Source organism: Limanda limanda, unplaced genomic scaffold (genome assembly GCF_963576545.1).
Source record: "Limanda limanda unplaced genomic scaffold, fLimLim1.1 SCAFFOLD_177, whole genome shotgun sequence".
Lineage (NCBI taxonomy): Eukaryota > Metazoa > Chordata > Actinopteri > Pleuronectiformes > Pleuronectidae > Limanda > Limanda limanda.
In genome coordinates this window covers 104,592-119,952 of record NW_026870648.1, presented here as the reverse complement: position 1 = coordinate 119,952, position 15,361 = coordinate 104,592, and the positions used below count along the sequence as shown (strand labels likewise).

At 50.3% G+C, this 15,361-nt stretch overlaps 1 protein-coding gene across 1 annotated transcript; it reads right to left on the bottom strand.

Annotated features, from left to right (window-relative positions):
• Positions 1-481: 481 nt before the first annotated feature.
• Positions 482-13,045, bottom strand: LOC132997929 (dystroglycan 1-like). Its single transcript, XM_061067484.1, has 3 exons — positions 12,670-13,045; positions 2,506-2,967; positions 482-2,423 (listed from the first exon to the last, which is right to left on the bottom strand). The coding sequence occupies exons 1-3, from the start codon at positions 13,042-13,044 to the stop codon at positions 594-596; spliced, it is 2,667 nt and encodes an 888-aa protein (XP_060923467.1). The 5' UTR covers position 13,045; the 3' UTR covers positions 482-593.
• Positions 13,046-15,361: the final 2,316 nt, after the last annotated feature.

Genomic DNA, 15,361 nt, shown 5'->3' with positions numbered 1-15,361 from the left:
CGGGGCGCCGCCGGGGGTTCGAGACCCGAGTCACCGGGGCGCTGCCGGGGGTTCGAGACCCGAGTCACCGGGGCGCTGCCGGGGGTTCGAGACCCGAGTCACCGGGGCGCTGCCGGGGGTTCAAGACCCGAGTCCGGACGAGCCGCCGTCTCCTCGGATCATTTCGAAGCAGGACAAAAGAGTCGTTGGGAAAATGATTCATTCCCCCCCCAAAAAAAAGAAAAACTGATAATCTCGGGCTAGAGATGAAAAACAAAATTTTAAAAATAAAAGCAAAGAATCCAAATGAACAGAAGAAGAAGAAGAAGAAGGTGAGCTGCTGCTGGGACGGGAGCTCGTCTCCCATTGGCTGCTCGACCCGAGCACTGACCAGGATCTGTTTGTCTTAGGCCACTGGAGTAGCGGGGGGGCTGATCATCCCATGTGTCCACTGTAAAACCCCGACTCCCCCCCCCCCCAACCCAAACCCCTTGTAGCTGTGTTGTACGTTAGCACCTCTCGTCAAAGTCCAGACGCCAGAATGGAAACCGACGCAGTTCCTCAGGCGTCCTCTCCCTCCGCCCGGCGAGGGGGGGAGGGGGTGGAGGCGGGTCTTAGGGCGGCACGTAGGGGGGGGGCGATCTGTAGGGGGTCATGTTCTTGGGCCGGGAGCCCTTGCCCTCCATGGGAGTGGAGAAGGGAGGCGGAGGCTGGTAGGGGGGGGCGTTGGGGTCGTCGTCCTGCAGCGCCGTGTACTCGCCCAGCAGCTCCTGGTTGAGGGGCGTGGTCTCGGGCGTGGCCATGTTGGGGTACTCGGGCGGTGGGAGGGGGGGTTTCTCCTCCTGCAGGATCAGGGGCATGCTGGAGGAGGGAGGCGGCTTGGAGTCGTCCAGTTCGTCCGCGAAGATGATGGGCACGCCCTTCTTGATGAAGGTGGCCTGGTCCTCGATGGTCAGCTTGCCCTTCCTCTTCTTCCTGTAGCAGATCATCGCGATGATGCCTGCGATGAGCAGAATGGCGGCGACCACCACGGCAGGGATGACGGTGTGGAGGTACACGTCGTCCGTGCTCTGACGACCCGTCCCCAGCGCCGGGGTCACGGCCGGCGGCTCCGGGAGGTCGATCTCCCCTGGTGGCACAAAGGAGTACTTCCTGCAGCTGGCTCTTCCTCTGACGCTGACGTCCAGAGGTCTGAACTCCGGCTCCATGGCGTACCTGAAGGTCTGCGACGGCCGACCATCACTGTTGGCGAGTGTCCTGCTCATGACCAGCAGCTGCTCCCGGGGACACGGGTGCGTCGGGAGGCTGGTGTTGGTCCACTCCACCACGATCGAGCCCTTGCTGATGTTCAGGAGACTCACCGTGCTGCTGTTGCGATCCCCGAGGGCGTACGCCAGCTTCTTCACCAGGAGGATCTTCTTGTGGATGTCGTGCGTGACAGAATGTGGCGCTCCGTCGAACCGGGCGGTGAAGACCACCGGGTTCTTGTCGTTGACGGGCCAGCGGTTAACACGCACCTCGAAGGCGTCGATGGCGTTCAGGCCTCCTTTGTCCGTTGCATAGATGAAGTACTCGTGTTTGCCCACATGGGCGGCGTCCGGCAGGCCGTAGAGCAGCTGGCTGGTGGAGTTGAACTGGATCCAGGAGGCGTCGCCCACCACCTCGTTGTGGTTCTGTCTCAAGGTCAGACGCAGCTTGTCGGTCGTGCCGTCCTCGTAATCGAAGAACGTGTCCAGCGGGATCTTCACCTCGAAGTAGGTTCCCACCAGCGCATTGACCTGGTCCAGGGGGTTCTTCAGGCTCGGCTTGTGATTGGACGGATCCACGATGACGCCCGGGGATGGGGGGGTGGTGCGTGCGGCCGGCTTAGCGGTGGAGGTCTTTGGCTCTCTGGGCACCGGCGTGGATTTCGGCCTCTTAGGTTTCTTGGTAGGTCTCCTGGTCGGCGTGGGGGGGGTGGCGGTCGCCTCCACGAACGTGGGCCGGGTCGCGGTGGGCTGGATGGGAAGCGTGCTGCTGGACTCCACCACCCTGGTCGGTTGAGGCGGTCCCAGGGTCGGCGTGTGGGCGATGGAGTCACGGACTCGGATGGTGGGTTTGCCCGGAAGGGGGACGGGCCCTCGTACGGGGGGGGCGGAGCTCTCGGTCGGCGCGGCGATAGAGGGGGAGGAGAGGGTGGGGACGATCCTCACCGGGGGCTCCACCACGGTGGTGGGGGGGAGCACGGCCAGCACCGGCGTGGGCGTGTTGTTCAGCTGGCGCCGCACCCTCTTGGGGACGGAGGGCTTCTTGTTGGCGATGTGCCAGCCCACCACCGGGACGCCCAGCCGCGCCGACATGCTGCCGTCCCGCGCCGGACCCTGGACGCCGTGGATGTTCGGGACCCGGCTCTGGTCCAACGAGCAGCCGAGTTTCCACGACAACAGAGCTCCGTTCTCCACCACCTGCGGACACATTCCATCGTTAGAGCTGAAGCGTTACTTACGAACAGATCGACCCGATGACCACGATCAGTTAGTCACTCACCTTCTTGGCGTTCCCCGGCCCGGCCATGAACGCCGACATGTCGAACAGCCGGTTGTTGACCACGGGCAGGACCTTCATGTGCTGGAGCTCCACCCCGGAGAAGCTCCTCATGTGGTCCAGCAGCTCCACCCTCTGCTCGGAGCTCATCTTGGTTAGATCCGCGTCCAGGATCACCGTCAGCACGGTGACAGGCTCCTCCTTCCCACAGACGAACGGCCGGAGCTCCTCCTCCGCCGCCGCCTGGTTGGACGCCAGCTGGGCCGCGTCTGCATCCTGATGATCCTCAGGGTGGACCTCGATGGAAAACACCTCAGAAGACTCTGAGGACTCTGTGTGGTTGGAGATGGAGGCGGAGATGTAATGGACGCCTTTGTCCTCCTCCAGAGGAAGTCCCTGCAGGGTCCTAGTGCCGGCGTCCCAGTGCAGCCAGGGGGGGAGCGAGTCCTTCCCCAGCTCCGAGATCTGAGGCAGAGAAACACAAACGACTCAATCATCTGCAAACAGGAGATTCAAAGTGAAAGTGAAGTCTTCTGAACACTAAAGCTTTCAGTCGTGAGTGTTAATTGTGGAAATGTTTTTTCTTGGCTGGAGAACAAGAGGAAGATGAAAGAGAAACAGAAAAACACAAAATGCTTTTTGTCTACAACACAACAATTGAACCGATTTTCCCACTTTTGTCTAAATTCACCTGTTTGTTGCTGCGTGTTGAGCCAAAATTAAACATTTGTAACAGAAGCTGAATCTAAAAACAACAAGATGAGGACTCACTGCTGCACTACACAAACACACAAACACACAAACACACAGAAGCCCTGGAATCTGATTCAAACCCGACTGAAATTAAAACAACTCGGCCAATTATACGGCTGCAGACTGAGGCTGATGGAGAGAAATGGACCGTGGGTGGGGGGGAGGGGTGTGTGTGTGTGTGTGGGTGGGTGGGGGGGGTGACAGTGCATCTACACATAAATCCAAAAACAAACACTCGACAAGTTAATTCTGTGGCTAATAAATCCTGGTTGATAAATTATGTAGAAGCAGTTCTCCCCAGACGCATCATTACTGATCTAACCAACACACACACACACACACACACGCACACGCACACGCACACGCACACGCACACGCACACGCACACGCACACACGCACACGCACACGCACACACAGCTATATCATAAAAGTCTTATATACACATTGATGTTTTATTTGTGTAAACACTGAGGAGGTTTAACACAATGTTTATAAATGTTATAAAATGTTTTGTTTCTGAACAGAAAAACTAATAGTTTATTGTATTAATATGTTTTTCTTTGTCTTCATTTCAGCTCTCCTCTTCCTTTGGGTCGTTATTTTTATTCTGTTCAGAGAGAAAGTCTCAGTGTTGATGTTTTGAAACGCAGCAGGAAACAGGAAGTGGATTCACGCTGATGCTTCCTGTTCCTGTCCGATCCCGGGAACCGACTCTCTGTGTTCACGTGTTCCACTCGTCTGAACTTCAGCCTCTCGACACGTTATCACCAGTTCCATCATGAAGAGAGGATGAAGGACAAGCTGCCAAACACTCGTCTCATCAGAACTCTCATAACTGCTCCGTAAACGACTCGCTTGCTTCCTGGAAGCACGACGCCGCTTCCTCGTCCGACGCCGGGAGAAGACGATCGAGAGGAAAAGACACAAATTCATATTTCACGACATCACAAGCTGAGGACGGACGAAGGGTCAGAGACCAGGACGTGTGAACAACAGGAAACTCTTGTGATGTCATTTCCTGGAGAATCTTCACATGATTCACGTCTCTAAAATCTGTCCGACCTCAGATCAAAGCTTTCAGGTCAATAAACAAATCTTTCATGTTTTCGATATAGAAACATGAACTTAAATGATGATGTTGTAGTGAATGTGACTTTCATAATTCACCCTTGTTCTTAGTGTGGTTCTATACACTGTTGTTTCATGCACTTATTTAATTAATGTGTAAGGCATAAGTATGACTGTGCCCGGATCGTGTTAATTATCCCATGTGGGTGATGACGTTGAGCACAATGCTTGCTGGGTAACGGGACAGCGCCATTTTGTTTCCATTGTTTTGATATGCAAAAATAAACGGGACACACACTTGAGGAATTGCCTTTTGTGTTTAAATGCGATTTCCACAATGTATTATTTTTTCTGCCGTCTTTGAATTTAAAAGACGTCATTTTGCTTTTGGAAGAAAAGGAAAGAATGTTCTGAATATTGTGGTTTTGATCTCAGATCCATTTAAAGGTTGAAAACAAGTCGACACGTTTCTCTGTGCGTGTGATGAAGAGAGAAACAGAAGCTTGATGTTCTACAGATCAGATCAGATCAGATCAGATCAGTTCAGATCAGATCAGATCAGATCAGATCAGATCAGATCAGATCAGGTCAGACAGCCTCATGCATGAGCTCAGTTTGCAGAGCGTTCATCAGAAAGAGGAAGTTTGATAAAAAGGTTAAAAACTGAAACACTCGTTTTCCCAAATGAACACGAAAAAAAAAAACATCAAATCCCCAAAATGTCGAGACAAATGTTTCCTCTCTCTCCCTGGCACGGAGCCTCGGTGCAGGCGCTTGATGTTTGGGCCTGAAGGTTATCGTGCGCCCCCCCCACACACACACACACCCCTGGCGAGGTTGGCGCCCGAGCCCTTTGAACGCAGCCGGGGAACACTCGGCATTCTGGGAGATTTATCCGGGCCAGGCGGCGAGAAGAGAAGAGACGAGAGCCAGCTGCTTTGTGAAGCAGATATTAAAAGGTGGTTTGAAGGTCGGCGACGGAGGCGACAGGTCGAGTCACTGAGCGCTGTGATCACCCCCCCCCCCCCCCCCCACCCCCACGCCGCCGTTACACGCCTCGCTCAGGAAACGCTCCCGAGGGGAATCCAGGCTCGCTCGCCCTGAGAGACGCCAGCGGCTCGGAGAGGGACACAATCACTTCAGGTAGCATGTACTGTACATGTACAGTACATGTACTGTACATGTACTGTACAACGACTGTTAACGGCGTTAAACTGAGAGATTCGAGCCGTTTGCGTGATTCACAGAATGACTCGGCGACGTGTCTAACGAGCTCTGAGAGTAGCAGCCGGTGCCTCCCCCACCCCCCCCCGACTCATAAAAGACGCCTAATTAAAATGAAATAAACCATAATCTCATCAAAGTTAGTCAAAGTCGTTTGATCGTGTTTTTCTCTTCTCGACGCAGACGTCAGCCACAAAGCCGGCGTGACTATCGGCGCCGCGAGCCGGAGCTCCGCCCGTGGATCTGAGGTCGAGCTGAGCGCCGGGCGTGAAACACTCGGAGACGTTATCACTCATCAGCTGCAGCGGCCTGATTCCATTCTGCACCGCCGCCGCCGCCTCTTCAGAGCGGCGCCGCTTCCTGGAGGACGACGGGCGAACAGGAAGTGCAGACGCTGGCGAGCGGCCTGGTCGCCGCCGCCGCCTCACGTGTCACATGACGAGTCCAGAGTCAACGCAGGAAGACGTGTGAGGAGCGGCTGCTTCTCAAGTTACAGTAAAAACCTCATTAGAAAGTTTGATTTGACTTTATGAGGATTCATAACTTCCTCACTAGTCTCCTGATACTTTTACTCACAAACTGTTCTACTTTACATTTCTACGTCTCAGGAGGGAATTATTTTACTGTTTAACTCTGAAACACACGATGAGTTTCAAACAGGAAACAGTTAGAATGAGCTGCATCACTTCCTGCTTCAGTGACTCATCAGCCCAGAATCTTTCTGATTCATCAGCAACTTTATCTGCTGAATGAAAACTGAGCCGACGTCTCATCGTGAAAAATAACCTTTAATTGTATATTAACGAATCAGAGCTCGAGCGAGACCGACTCTTAGAAGCTGATCCTGGAATCAAGGGGTAAAATATTAATCTTTCTGATAAATCAGTCGATATATTTAATAAAAAGGAAAATGATTCCTACGATGCAGCTGTCAAACCCTGACAGATTTAACATCTGAAAGTTCATGAATTAAGAAAAACATTTGTCTCTGCAAACAAACACCGATACTAACATGTCTGTGAAAGATCGATCTGTCAGACTTTAATAATTAGGTATTGATGATGATTTTGCAACATTTACGTTTTGAGGGAATCATTAAGAAACGTTCAGGATTCAACAAAGATCTGAAAAACTCTAACTGGAGAAATAACATCTTCTCTTTTCTGTTCTGCTGCTTCTCCATCGAATTCTATTTACATCTCGAGCACCTGGTGAAACTGAGTGTGTCTATAGTGATGCTTTCATCTTACAGACACACACACACACACACACACACACACACACACACACACACACACAGACACACACACACAGAGACACACACACACACACACAGAGACACACACACACACACACACACACACACACACACACACACACACACACACACACACACACACACACACACACACACACACACACACACACACACACACACACACACACACACACACACACACACACACACACACACACACAGACACACACACTTATTATCCAGAGGGACACAGGATCACTTCTGGGGAGAGAGAGGAGACGCTGGGATATTGACAGAGACACAAACTGCGATGGAGATAATGAAAGAGGGAGGTCAAGCAAGAAGGATGATGGAGAGAGAGAGAGAGAGAGAGAGAGAGAGAGAGAGAGAGAGAGAGAGAGAGAGAGAGAGGAGGCGTGGAGTCTCTCGGCCGTCGGGGGGGAGAAAGCGACTCATTGTTGCAGCAGCAGGAGAACGAGGAGGAGAAAGGAGGCCATTGTTAGACAGCTCCACTGATAACACTCATATTTTGGAGGAGGAGGAGGAGGAGGAGGAGGAGGAGGAGGAGGAGGAGGAGGAGGAGGAGGAGGAGGAGGAGGAGGAGGAGGAGAGGGAGGGAGGGAGGGAGGAGGCGAGGGAGGAGGAGGAGGCGCAGACAGGGCCACACGGCTGTGATACGAGCTGAGGATGGAAAACAGAGGGAGCAAAGAGGGAGGTGAGGAAGAGGACAGGCGGATTCAGATGGAAGGAGGAAGAGGAAGAGGAAGAGGAAGGGAAGATGAAAAGAGAATGAAGAAGTGGAGCGAGACCGAGAGAAACCCATCGCCAGGGGAGAGAGGAGGAGGCTGCATTTAGAGAGAGGGAGGGGGGAGGGAGGGAGAGAGGGAGAGAGAGAGAGAGAGAGAGAGAGAGAGAGGGAGAGAGGCAGGGAGAGGGAGAGAGAGAGGGAGAGAGAGAGGGAGAGAGAGGGAGAGAGAGAGAGGAGGCGTAGAGGGAATTGTTGGCATAGTCGATTGTTTCCAGTGGAAAATGTGATGCGAGGAGGAAGGAAAGAAGGAGGGAGGGAGGGAGGAAAGAGGGAGGGAGGAGGGAGGGATGGAGGGAGGGAGGGGGCGGGGTCTTGAGGTGGCCGACCAGCAGGCGGATGTTTATTAGTGGAAATCTCACAACTCATTTTCTACCGTTAAAAATTCCTCGGCAGATGAAACTCGTTCACAGGAAATAATACGGAAATGAGATTTGAGATTTGATTTAAATTCTTGTGGATTCACTAAAACTTAGTTTAATATTAATTTGGAGCCACGAGCGTCTGGATCATCTGTGGTCACTGATCAGGGTTTCGTTAATAACACGATTCACTCAAATCAATCTGTGAGAATTCTGAATTACTGAAACTTTTCTGATAATGTCCCTGAACTCACTGACAGCGTTTCCATGGATACCAACACCACGACTATAAATCTCATCATGATGTAAATGAGTTGCTATAAGAATATTACATTTATCATGTGATCTTATTTCACACAATGTTGATGAAGACTCAACTTTCAGCTGCAAAAACAATGAATGTTCCTGGTTTGATTTTAGCTCCATTAAAACAGGACCAACGTTTCTGTACCAGCTGCGTTTTAATAATTCATAATCGTGTCTGATATTATCGACCTTTCACCTCATTGCTCAGTGAGAACATCTGCCAGCCACTCGTTATGTATTACTCGCGCAGTAAAGCATCATTTCATTAAGCATTAATGGATCTTCAGACATAAAACCTGTAGTGCAGATCCAGAACTCTCCAGAATAAAAGCACGGCAGCAGATCCAGAACTCTCCAGAATAAAAGCACGGCGGCTGAAGATGAGTTATGAGACACGTTCCAGGAAAAAATCATTCTATTAATAAACGTGGTCGTGGTCGGACGCCGTCGACTGGGGGAAACATCATGATAAAACCTGTGGGATGTTTGTGTTGCAGCAGAGACACACATGCACGTGAACACACAACAACACACAGAGGACAAACGCACAAGGAGCACAACACTACTGTGTGTAGTTAACCTGCACTCACCCGCACACGTGTGCTCACCACCACAAATACACTATAAAGTATAATAATGGATGAAGCTCTCAGCTATAAAACCTGTGCTGAAGTACACACAGACACACACCGACACACACACACACGCACACAGACACACACACACGTAAAACCTTGTTGCCAAGACCTGCAGCAAAACTCATAAAACTCTCCTCCATCTCCTTCTCTCTCTCACAGCGAAAAGATTCTAAGATTCAGAGGGATAGAGAAGTGTGTGTGTGTGTGTGTGTGTGTGTGTGTGTGTGTGTGTGTGTGTGTGTGTGTGTGTGTGTGTGTGTGTGTTGTAACGACAAGGACAACTGGAGACGTGCACACAGCTTGTTGTCTGAGCAGCAGTCATCCAAGGACCGGTCTCTTCTTCACAAACACTCGCTGCCTGCTTCACTTCTCCGGACGCCACGAGAGAGAGAAATAAAACAGAGCGTGAACACTGAGGTGTGTGTGTGTGTGTGTGTGTGTGTGTGTGTGTGTGTGTGTGTGTGTGTGTGTGTCTGCGTGTGTGCGTGAGAGTTATCTCCGTCTCAGCATTAGCTCTTTTTCTGCAGACACTCAGCTTCAGCTCTGACTAATGCTACTGTGTGGTTACACACACAAACATAAGCACACAAACACACGCACAGGCACACACACACAGACACACACAAACCCTCAGATTGAAGAAGTCGTTTCTTCTCGTTTCAGTAAACGAGAACAAACGGATCCGTTTCTTCTCAGAAACTCAAAGACGTTACAATTCTCTTCTCAGTGACTTTCTCATTTTGTTTCATGGTTCAGTAAATGATCTCTTCTTACAAAGCTGCAGCTGATGATCATTATCAATTAATGCTCAGATTTTATTTGCTTGGTTCATTAAATATTAGAAAAGATCGAATCCCAATTTCCCAAAAGACTAGACGTTAGATAAATGTTTAAAGACGTTTCTGTCGTTTCAGCTCGTTCTTCTCTCTGATGTTCCTGATCAGTTTGGTTTCAATCAGTGATTTGATGAAAACAGGCGGAGACGTGATGATTGACAGCTGCTCTGACTCCTGATTGGCAGCTGACACTGGCTCCTGATTGGTCGGGTGATTCTGTTAATGTCCTGTCACTTTAAACCCTCGGAGCTGTGCAGAGTCTGAACCTTTGCTGACGATGGCCTCCTCTCTGTCGTCGACCTGCTTCAAACAAACTGATCCACAATCACAGAGTCTAAATATAATCTGCTCCTGAAAACCTTCACACACCAAACATGGGCGTGCTCCCTCCGCCCGGACAGCCAATGAAACGGCTTCTCTGCCGGGGCGACAACCGAGCACGCTGGTTGCTAGGCGACAGCAGGACACACCATAATAACATTGTGGAGATGTTTTCCTACAACGGAGTGAAATGATCTCTCACGTTTATGAAGCTGAAACCAACTGAAGGACTTGTCCTCTGACTTCTCAGCTGGAGTCGGTCCCAGCCGGTCGGGGGGGTCGGGGGGGTCGGGGGGGTCGGGGGTGCAGCTCAGGTCTCCAGCAGAACTTTGTGAGATCCACTCGAACCCAGAAGCTCCAGCTCATGAACGAGTCCCAGAGAACACGGGTATAATTTGGAACATATGAATCAAAAAGCTGGAGCTGCTGTTTGTTTAATTACAGAGAAACATGGCCGCCGACCCCATGACTCATGTGTGTGTGTCTGTGTGTGTGTGTGTGTCTGTGTGTGTGTGGGTCTCTGTGTGTGTTTCCACTGCTGCTCTGCCAGGGACAGACGCCGGCTCACAGGGAAACGTCCCGGTGAAAAGACACCGAGACGATAAGAGACAGGACGGCTCCATGGCGTCTCTTCTGTCCTGCATCACCAGGACAGAGGGAGTCCCACGGAGACGTGGCGAGTGAAGGAGGGAGGGAACGAGGGAACGAGGGAGTGAGGGAGGGAGGGAATGAATGAGAGAGGGAGGGAGGGATACCGGAGAGACGGCTGTGGTTTGAAAAGCCACAGAGAGAGAAACTGTGGAAGAGAAAAGTGCAGAGGAGAGAAAATAAATAGTTGCTGGTGTTTCAGAGAAGAAGAAACTTGTGTTGAGTCAGGAGGAGAAGAGGAGGAAGAGGAGGAAGAGGAGGAGGAGGAGGAGGAAGAGGAGGAAGAGGAGGAAGAGGAGAAGGAGGAGGAGGAGGAAGAGGAGGAGGAGGAGGAGGAGGAGGAGGAGGAGGAGGAGGAGGAGGAGGAGGAGGAGGAGGAAGAGGAGGAAGAGGAGGAAGAGGAAGAGGAGGAAGAGGAGGAAGAGGAAGAGGAAGAGGAGGAGGAAGAGGAGGAGAAGAGGAGGAAGAGGAGGAGGAGGAAGAAGAGGAGGAGGAGGAGGAGGAGGAGGAGGAGGAGGAGGAGGAGGAGGAGGAGGAGGAGGAGGAGGAGGAGGAAGAGGAGGAAGAAGAGGAGGAGAAGAGGAGGAAGAGGAAGAGGAGGAGGAAGAGGAGGAGAAGAGGAGGAAGAGGAGGAGGAGGAGGAGGAGTAGGAGGAAGAGGAGGAAGAAGAGGAGGAGAAGAGGAGGAGGAGGAGGAAGAGGAGGAGGAGGAAGAGGAGGAAGAAGAGGAGGAGGGAAAGTTAGTTTCCCACCAAATAGCCCCCAGGGGAGGGGGGAGTGTCCAATTTACAACAGCAAGCTACTGTCTCCATTCATCAGGGGGGGGGGGCTGTTCCACACAGCTCGTCAATATGATCTGACACACACACACACACAAACACACACACACACACACACTCACACACACACAACACTGTCCCTCAAACATGTGTTTCTGCACACACACACAGTGCTTATCATGCAAATACAACACAATTATGAAAACACACAAATTCTGTGTAAAGCTTGTACGCACACACACTCACACACTCACACACTCACACACTCACACACTCACACACTCACACACACACACACACACACAGCTCCAGAGAGAGAATCAGAAGAATCGTTTCCCTGAACGAGAACAACACCTGAGCAATAATTCAACACAACGAGACGTTTACACAACAGCAACACAACAGCAACACAACATACGTGTTCCAGGCTGAAATCTTTGTGACACATAGAGAACAAGCTTTTTAATATGGTTCATAATTCCATTTCAGATTTCTAGAGATTCCAGATGAAGATCAATAAGTCAATAAGGATGTGATGTGTCTGCAGGATTCATCCCACAAGGAAACACACACATGGAAACACACACATGGAAACACACACATGGAAACACACACAAGGAAACACACACATGGAAACACACACATGGAAACACACACATGGAAACACACACAAGGAAACACACACAAGGAAACACACACATGGAAACACACACATGAAACATTAAAATATGACATATTTCTGTTTGTTTGTTGTGTTTGATTTGTTGTGTTTGATTTGTTGTGTTTGTTTGTTGTGTTTGATTTGTTGTGTTTGATTTGTTGTGTTTGTTTGTTGTGTTTGATTTGTTGTGTTTGATTTGTTGTGTTTGATTTGTTGTGTTTGTTTGTTGTGTTTGATTTGTTGTGTTTGATTTGTTGTGTTTGTTTGTTGTGTTTGATTTGTTGTGTTTGATTTGTTGTGTTTGTTTGTTGTGTTTGATTTGTTGTGTTTGTTTGTTGTGTTTGATTTGTTGTGTTTGTTTGTTGTGTTTGTTTGTTGTGTTTGTTTGTTGTGTTTGATTTGTTGTGTTTGATTTGTTGTGTTTGATTTGTTGTGTTTGATTTGTTGTGTTTGTTTGTTGTGTTTGTTTGTTGTGTTTGTGAAATATGACCTCAGAGCCGAGACTCACCTTGATGATGTCACCCAGGTCAACATCCTCCATCTTGTTTGGCACCTTCACCTGGAAGACTCGCCCCACCACCGCTGAGGAGTCTGGGAAGGCAGTGGGCGGCGCCGCGTTCTGCTGGGTCTGTGCTGTGTCGCCGGTTTCCACGGCGACGGCCTCCATCTCCCGGATCCCTTCCGTGACCTCCTGGAAGTCCCGGAGGACGGAGGAGTGCATGGAGGCCTCCAGCTCGCCGCGCCCGCCCGCCTCCATCAGCACCTCCACCTGGGCGCTGACGGGCGGGTGGAGGCAGCACGCCGCGGCGAGGAGGAGGAGCCCCAGCAGCCGGGCTCGAGTCCTGAGGAGCCTCACGTCCAGAGCCTTCAGGTCACCGTGCATTCTTCACCTTCTCTGGTCACTGACGCAGGAACACAAACGAGTGGGAGGAGGTCCGAGTGGGGGGGGGCGGGGGGGGCTCAGGGGGGAGCATGCACCCCCGACAGATAGAGCAAATCCTTCCTTTCAAAGCTCCTCCCCTCCCTCTGCTTCTCCTCCCGGCCTGGCGCCAAGCAGGAATCTTCTTCCTCTTTCTTCTGCTCCTCGTCCTCTTTTGTCCTCGTCGGTGTCCCCCCCCCCTCTCCTTCCCTTCCTCTCTCTTTCTCTCTCTCTCTCTCTCTCTCTGCCTCTTGTCCCTCGCCCTTTGTCCCGGGCCTCAGAGGCTCAGGAGTCCCGTGGCACCTTGGAGATCTGTGGGGGAGAAAGAGGGAGAGAGGGAGAGTTAGGGGGAGTCACTTCAAACTCATCTCACAGCGACTCTCAGCCAATCAGGAGAAGAGTCGGAACCCTCTCAGCCAATCACAGGAGAGTCTGAACCCTTCAAGTGATTCGTGCCACATTCATCTCATTGTCCATAGGAATTAGGATTGCAAACGGGCGGAAAGTTAAGCTCGGGAATTTTGAAAAAAAAAAAAAACTACGCAAATTAAACGCTGAGCAATAAAAACATCGTTCAAAACTCTATTTTAAAGATGTATGGAACGTTGAGTCTCAACCCTCCACTGGTCATTCTTCCATCACATGCACAGATAACTCCCAGCATGCTTCACTCTACAGCAGGGCTACTGAGGCCTGCTGTAGAGTGAAGGACTAGTCAGGTAAGTTTCCATGATATTACTGGGAAAATATATTAGCATGCTGATTGAGGATTGTTCATCTGTTCATCTAGACTATTTCCATTCATTTATCCATCAATTGTAAAATATGTTTGCAGACGATTCCAATTGTTTGTCTAACTATTTATATCTCTGGCATTGCATTAGTGTTTTTTTACAAACTTTTTTCTCATCTTATTCTACAGAACAATGCCACGTGCACTCTCTCATGTGTGGAGACATTTCACCCCATCCAATGTAGAAGGAAAGGCTGTGTACATTTGCAAATACTGTGCAAAGACCTATGTTAAGAATGACACAACGATGCAGAAGCATATAGTCAAGTGCCCAAAGTTTCCTCAGGGCTCAAATCAGACTATGACACAACAAAATGTTTATATTTATGTCTGTATATGACAAGGTAAATACAGTTAGTATAAATTACCCACAACATTTCCAGTTTATTCCCGTATATTCCCTTTTAATTCCCGTTAATTCCCGTATATTCCCGTTAATTCCCGTATATTCCCGTATATTCCCATGGAAAGTTTCCAACTTTGAATATTCCCGGAATTTTGCAACCCTAAGAGGAATCCATCAGGAGTAATCTGATTAGTCCTCACAACTTTGTAAACTCGCTCGTTTGTTCACCGACCTCAGAAAGAGAGAGAGAGGAAGAGCTGGAGAGGGAGGAGAGGAGGATGAAGGGAGGAGGATGAAGAGTGGAGGATGAAGAGTGGAGGATGAAGAGAGGAGGATGAAGAGAGGAGGTGATATACGGTGGGACCTCGGATTAGAACACAATACAGAAGCAGTCACAGCTTCTGGGAAGCGCTGATGAATAGAGGCCGTCTCTATTGTGAGAGAGGTCAGTGAAGGTGTGAGCTGGTGGGGGGGGCAGAGAGAGAGGGAGAGTGTGTGTGTGTGTGTGGGGTGGGGGGGGGGCTGGGCGGTTGTTATTCATTCAGCTCTTTCATGAAGCAGAGGATCTCCTCCTGTGAGAGTCACAACAAATGATTTCCCCCCAGAGAGAGAGGGACAGATACAAAGAATGAAGAAGAGAGAGAGAAAGAGAGGGAGAGAGAGAGAGAGAGAGAGAGAGAGAGAGGGAGAGGGAGAGAGAGAGAGAGAGAGAGAAAGAGAGGGAGAGAGAGAGAGAGAGGGACAGATACAAAGAATGAAGAAGAGAGAGAGAGGGACAGATACAAAGAATGAAGAAGAGAGAGAGAAAGAGAGGGAGAGAGAGGGAGAAAGAGAGAGGGAGAGGGAGAGGGAGAGGGAGAGGGAGAGAGAGAGAGAGAGAGAGAGAGAGAGAGAGAGAAATAGAGGGAGAGAGAGAGAGAGGGACAGATACAAAGAATGAAGAAGAGAGAGAGAGGGACAGATACAAAGAATGAATAAGAGAGAGAGATGAGAGGGAGAGAGAGAGAGAGAGAGAGAGAGAGAGAGAGAGAGAGAGAGAGAGACAGAGAGAGAGAGAGAGAGAGAGAGAGACAGGGAACTGTGAGGATTTCAATATTCTAACTGTCTGTGTCTGATAGAAATTCTAAACAAATAAAGATAGA

What these genes read in the sequence shown, in the direction of transcription:
- LOC132997929 (XM_061067484.1), bottom strand. Translation starts at nt 13,044, where the DNA reads ATGCACGGTGACCTGAAGGCTCTGGACGTGAGGCTCCTCAGGACTCGA. An exon ending in ACCTGGGTGACATCATCAAG is followed by an intron (nt 2,968 to 12,669) that starts GTGAGTCTCGGC and finishes TCTCTGCCTCAG; the next exon opens with ATCTCGGAGCTGGGGAAGGA. An exon ending in GGCCGGGGAACGCCAAGAAG is followed by an intron (nt 2,424 to 2,505) that starts GTGAGTGACTAA and finishes ATGTGTCCGCAG; the next exon opens with GTGGTGGAGAACGGAGCTCT.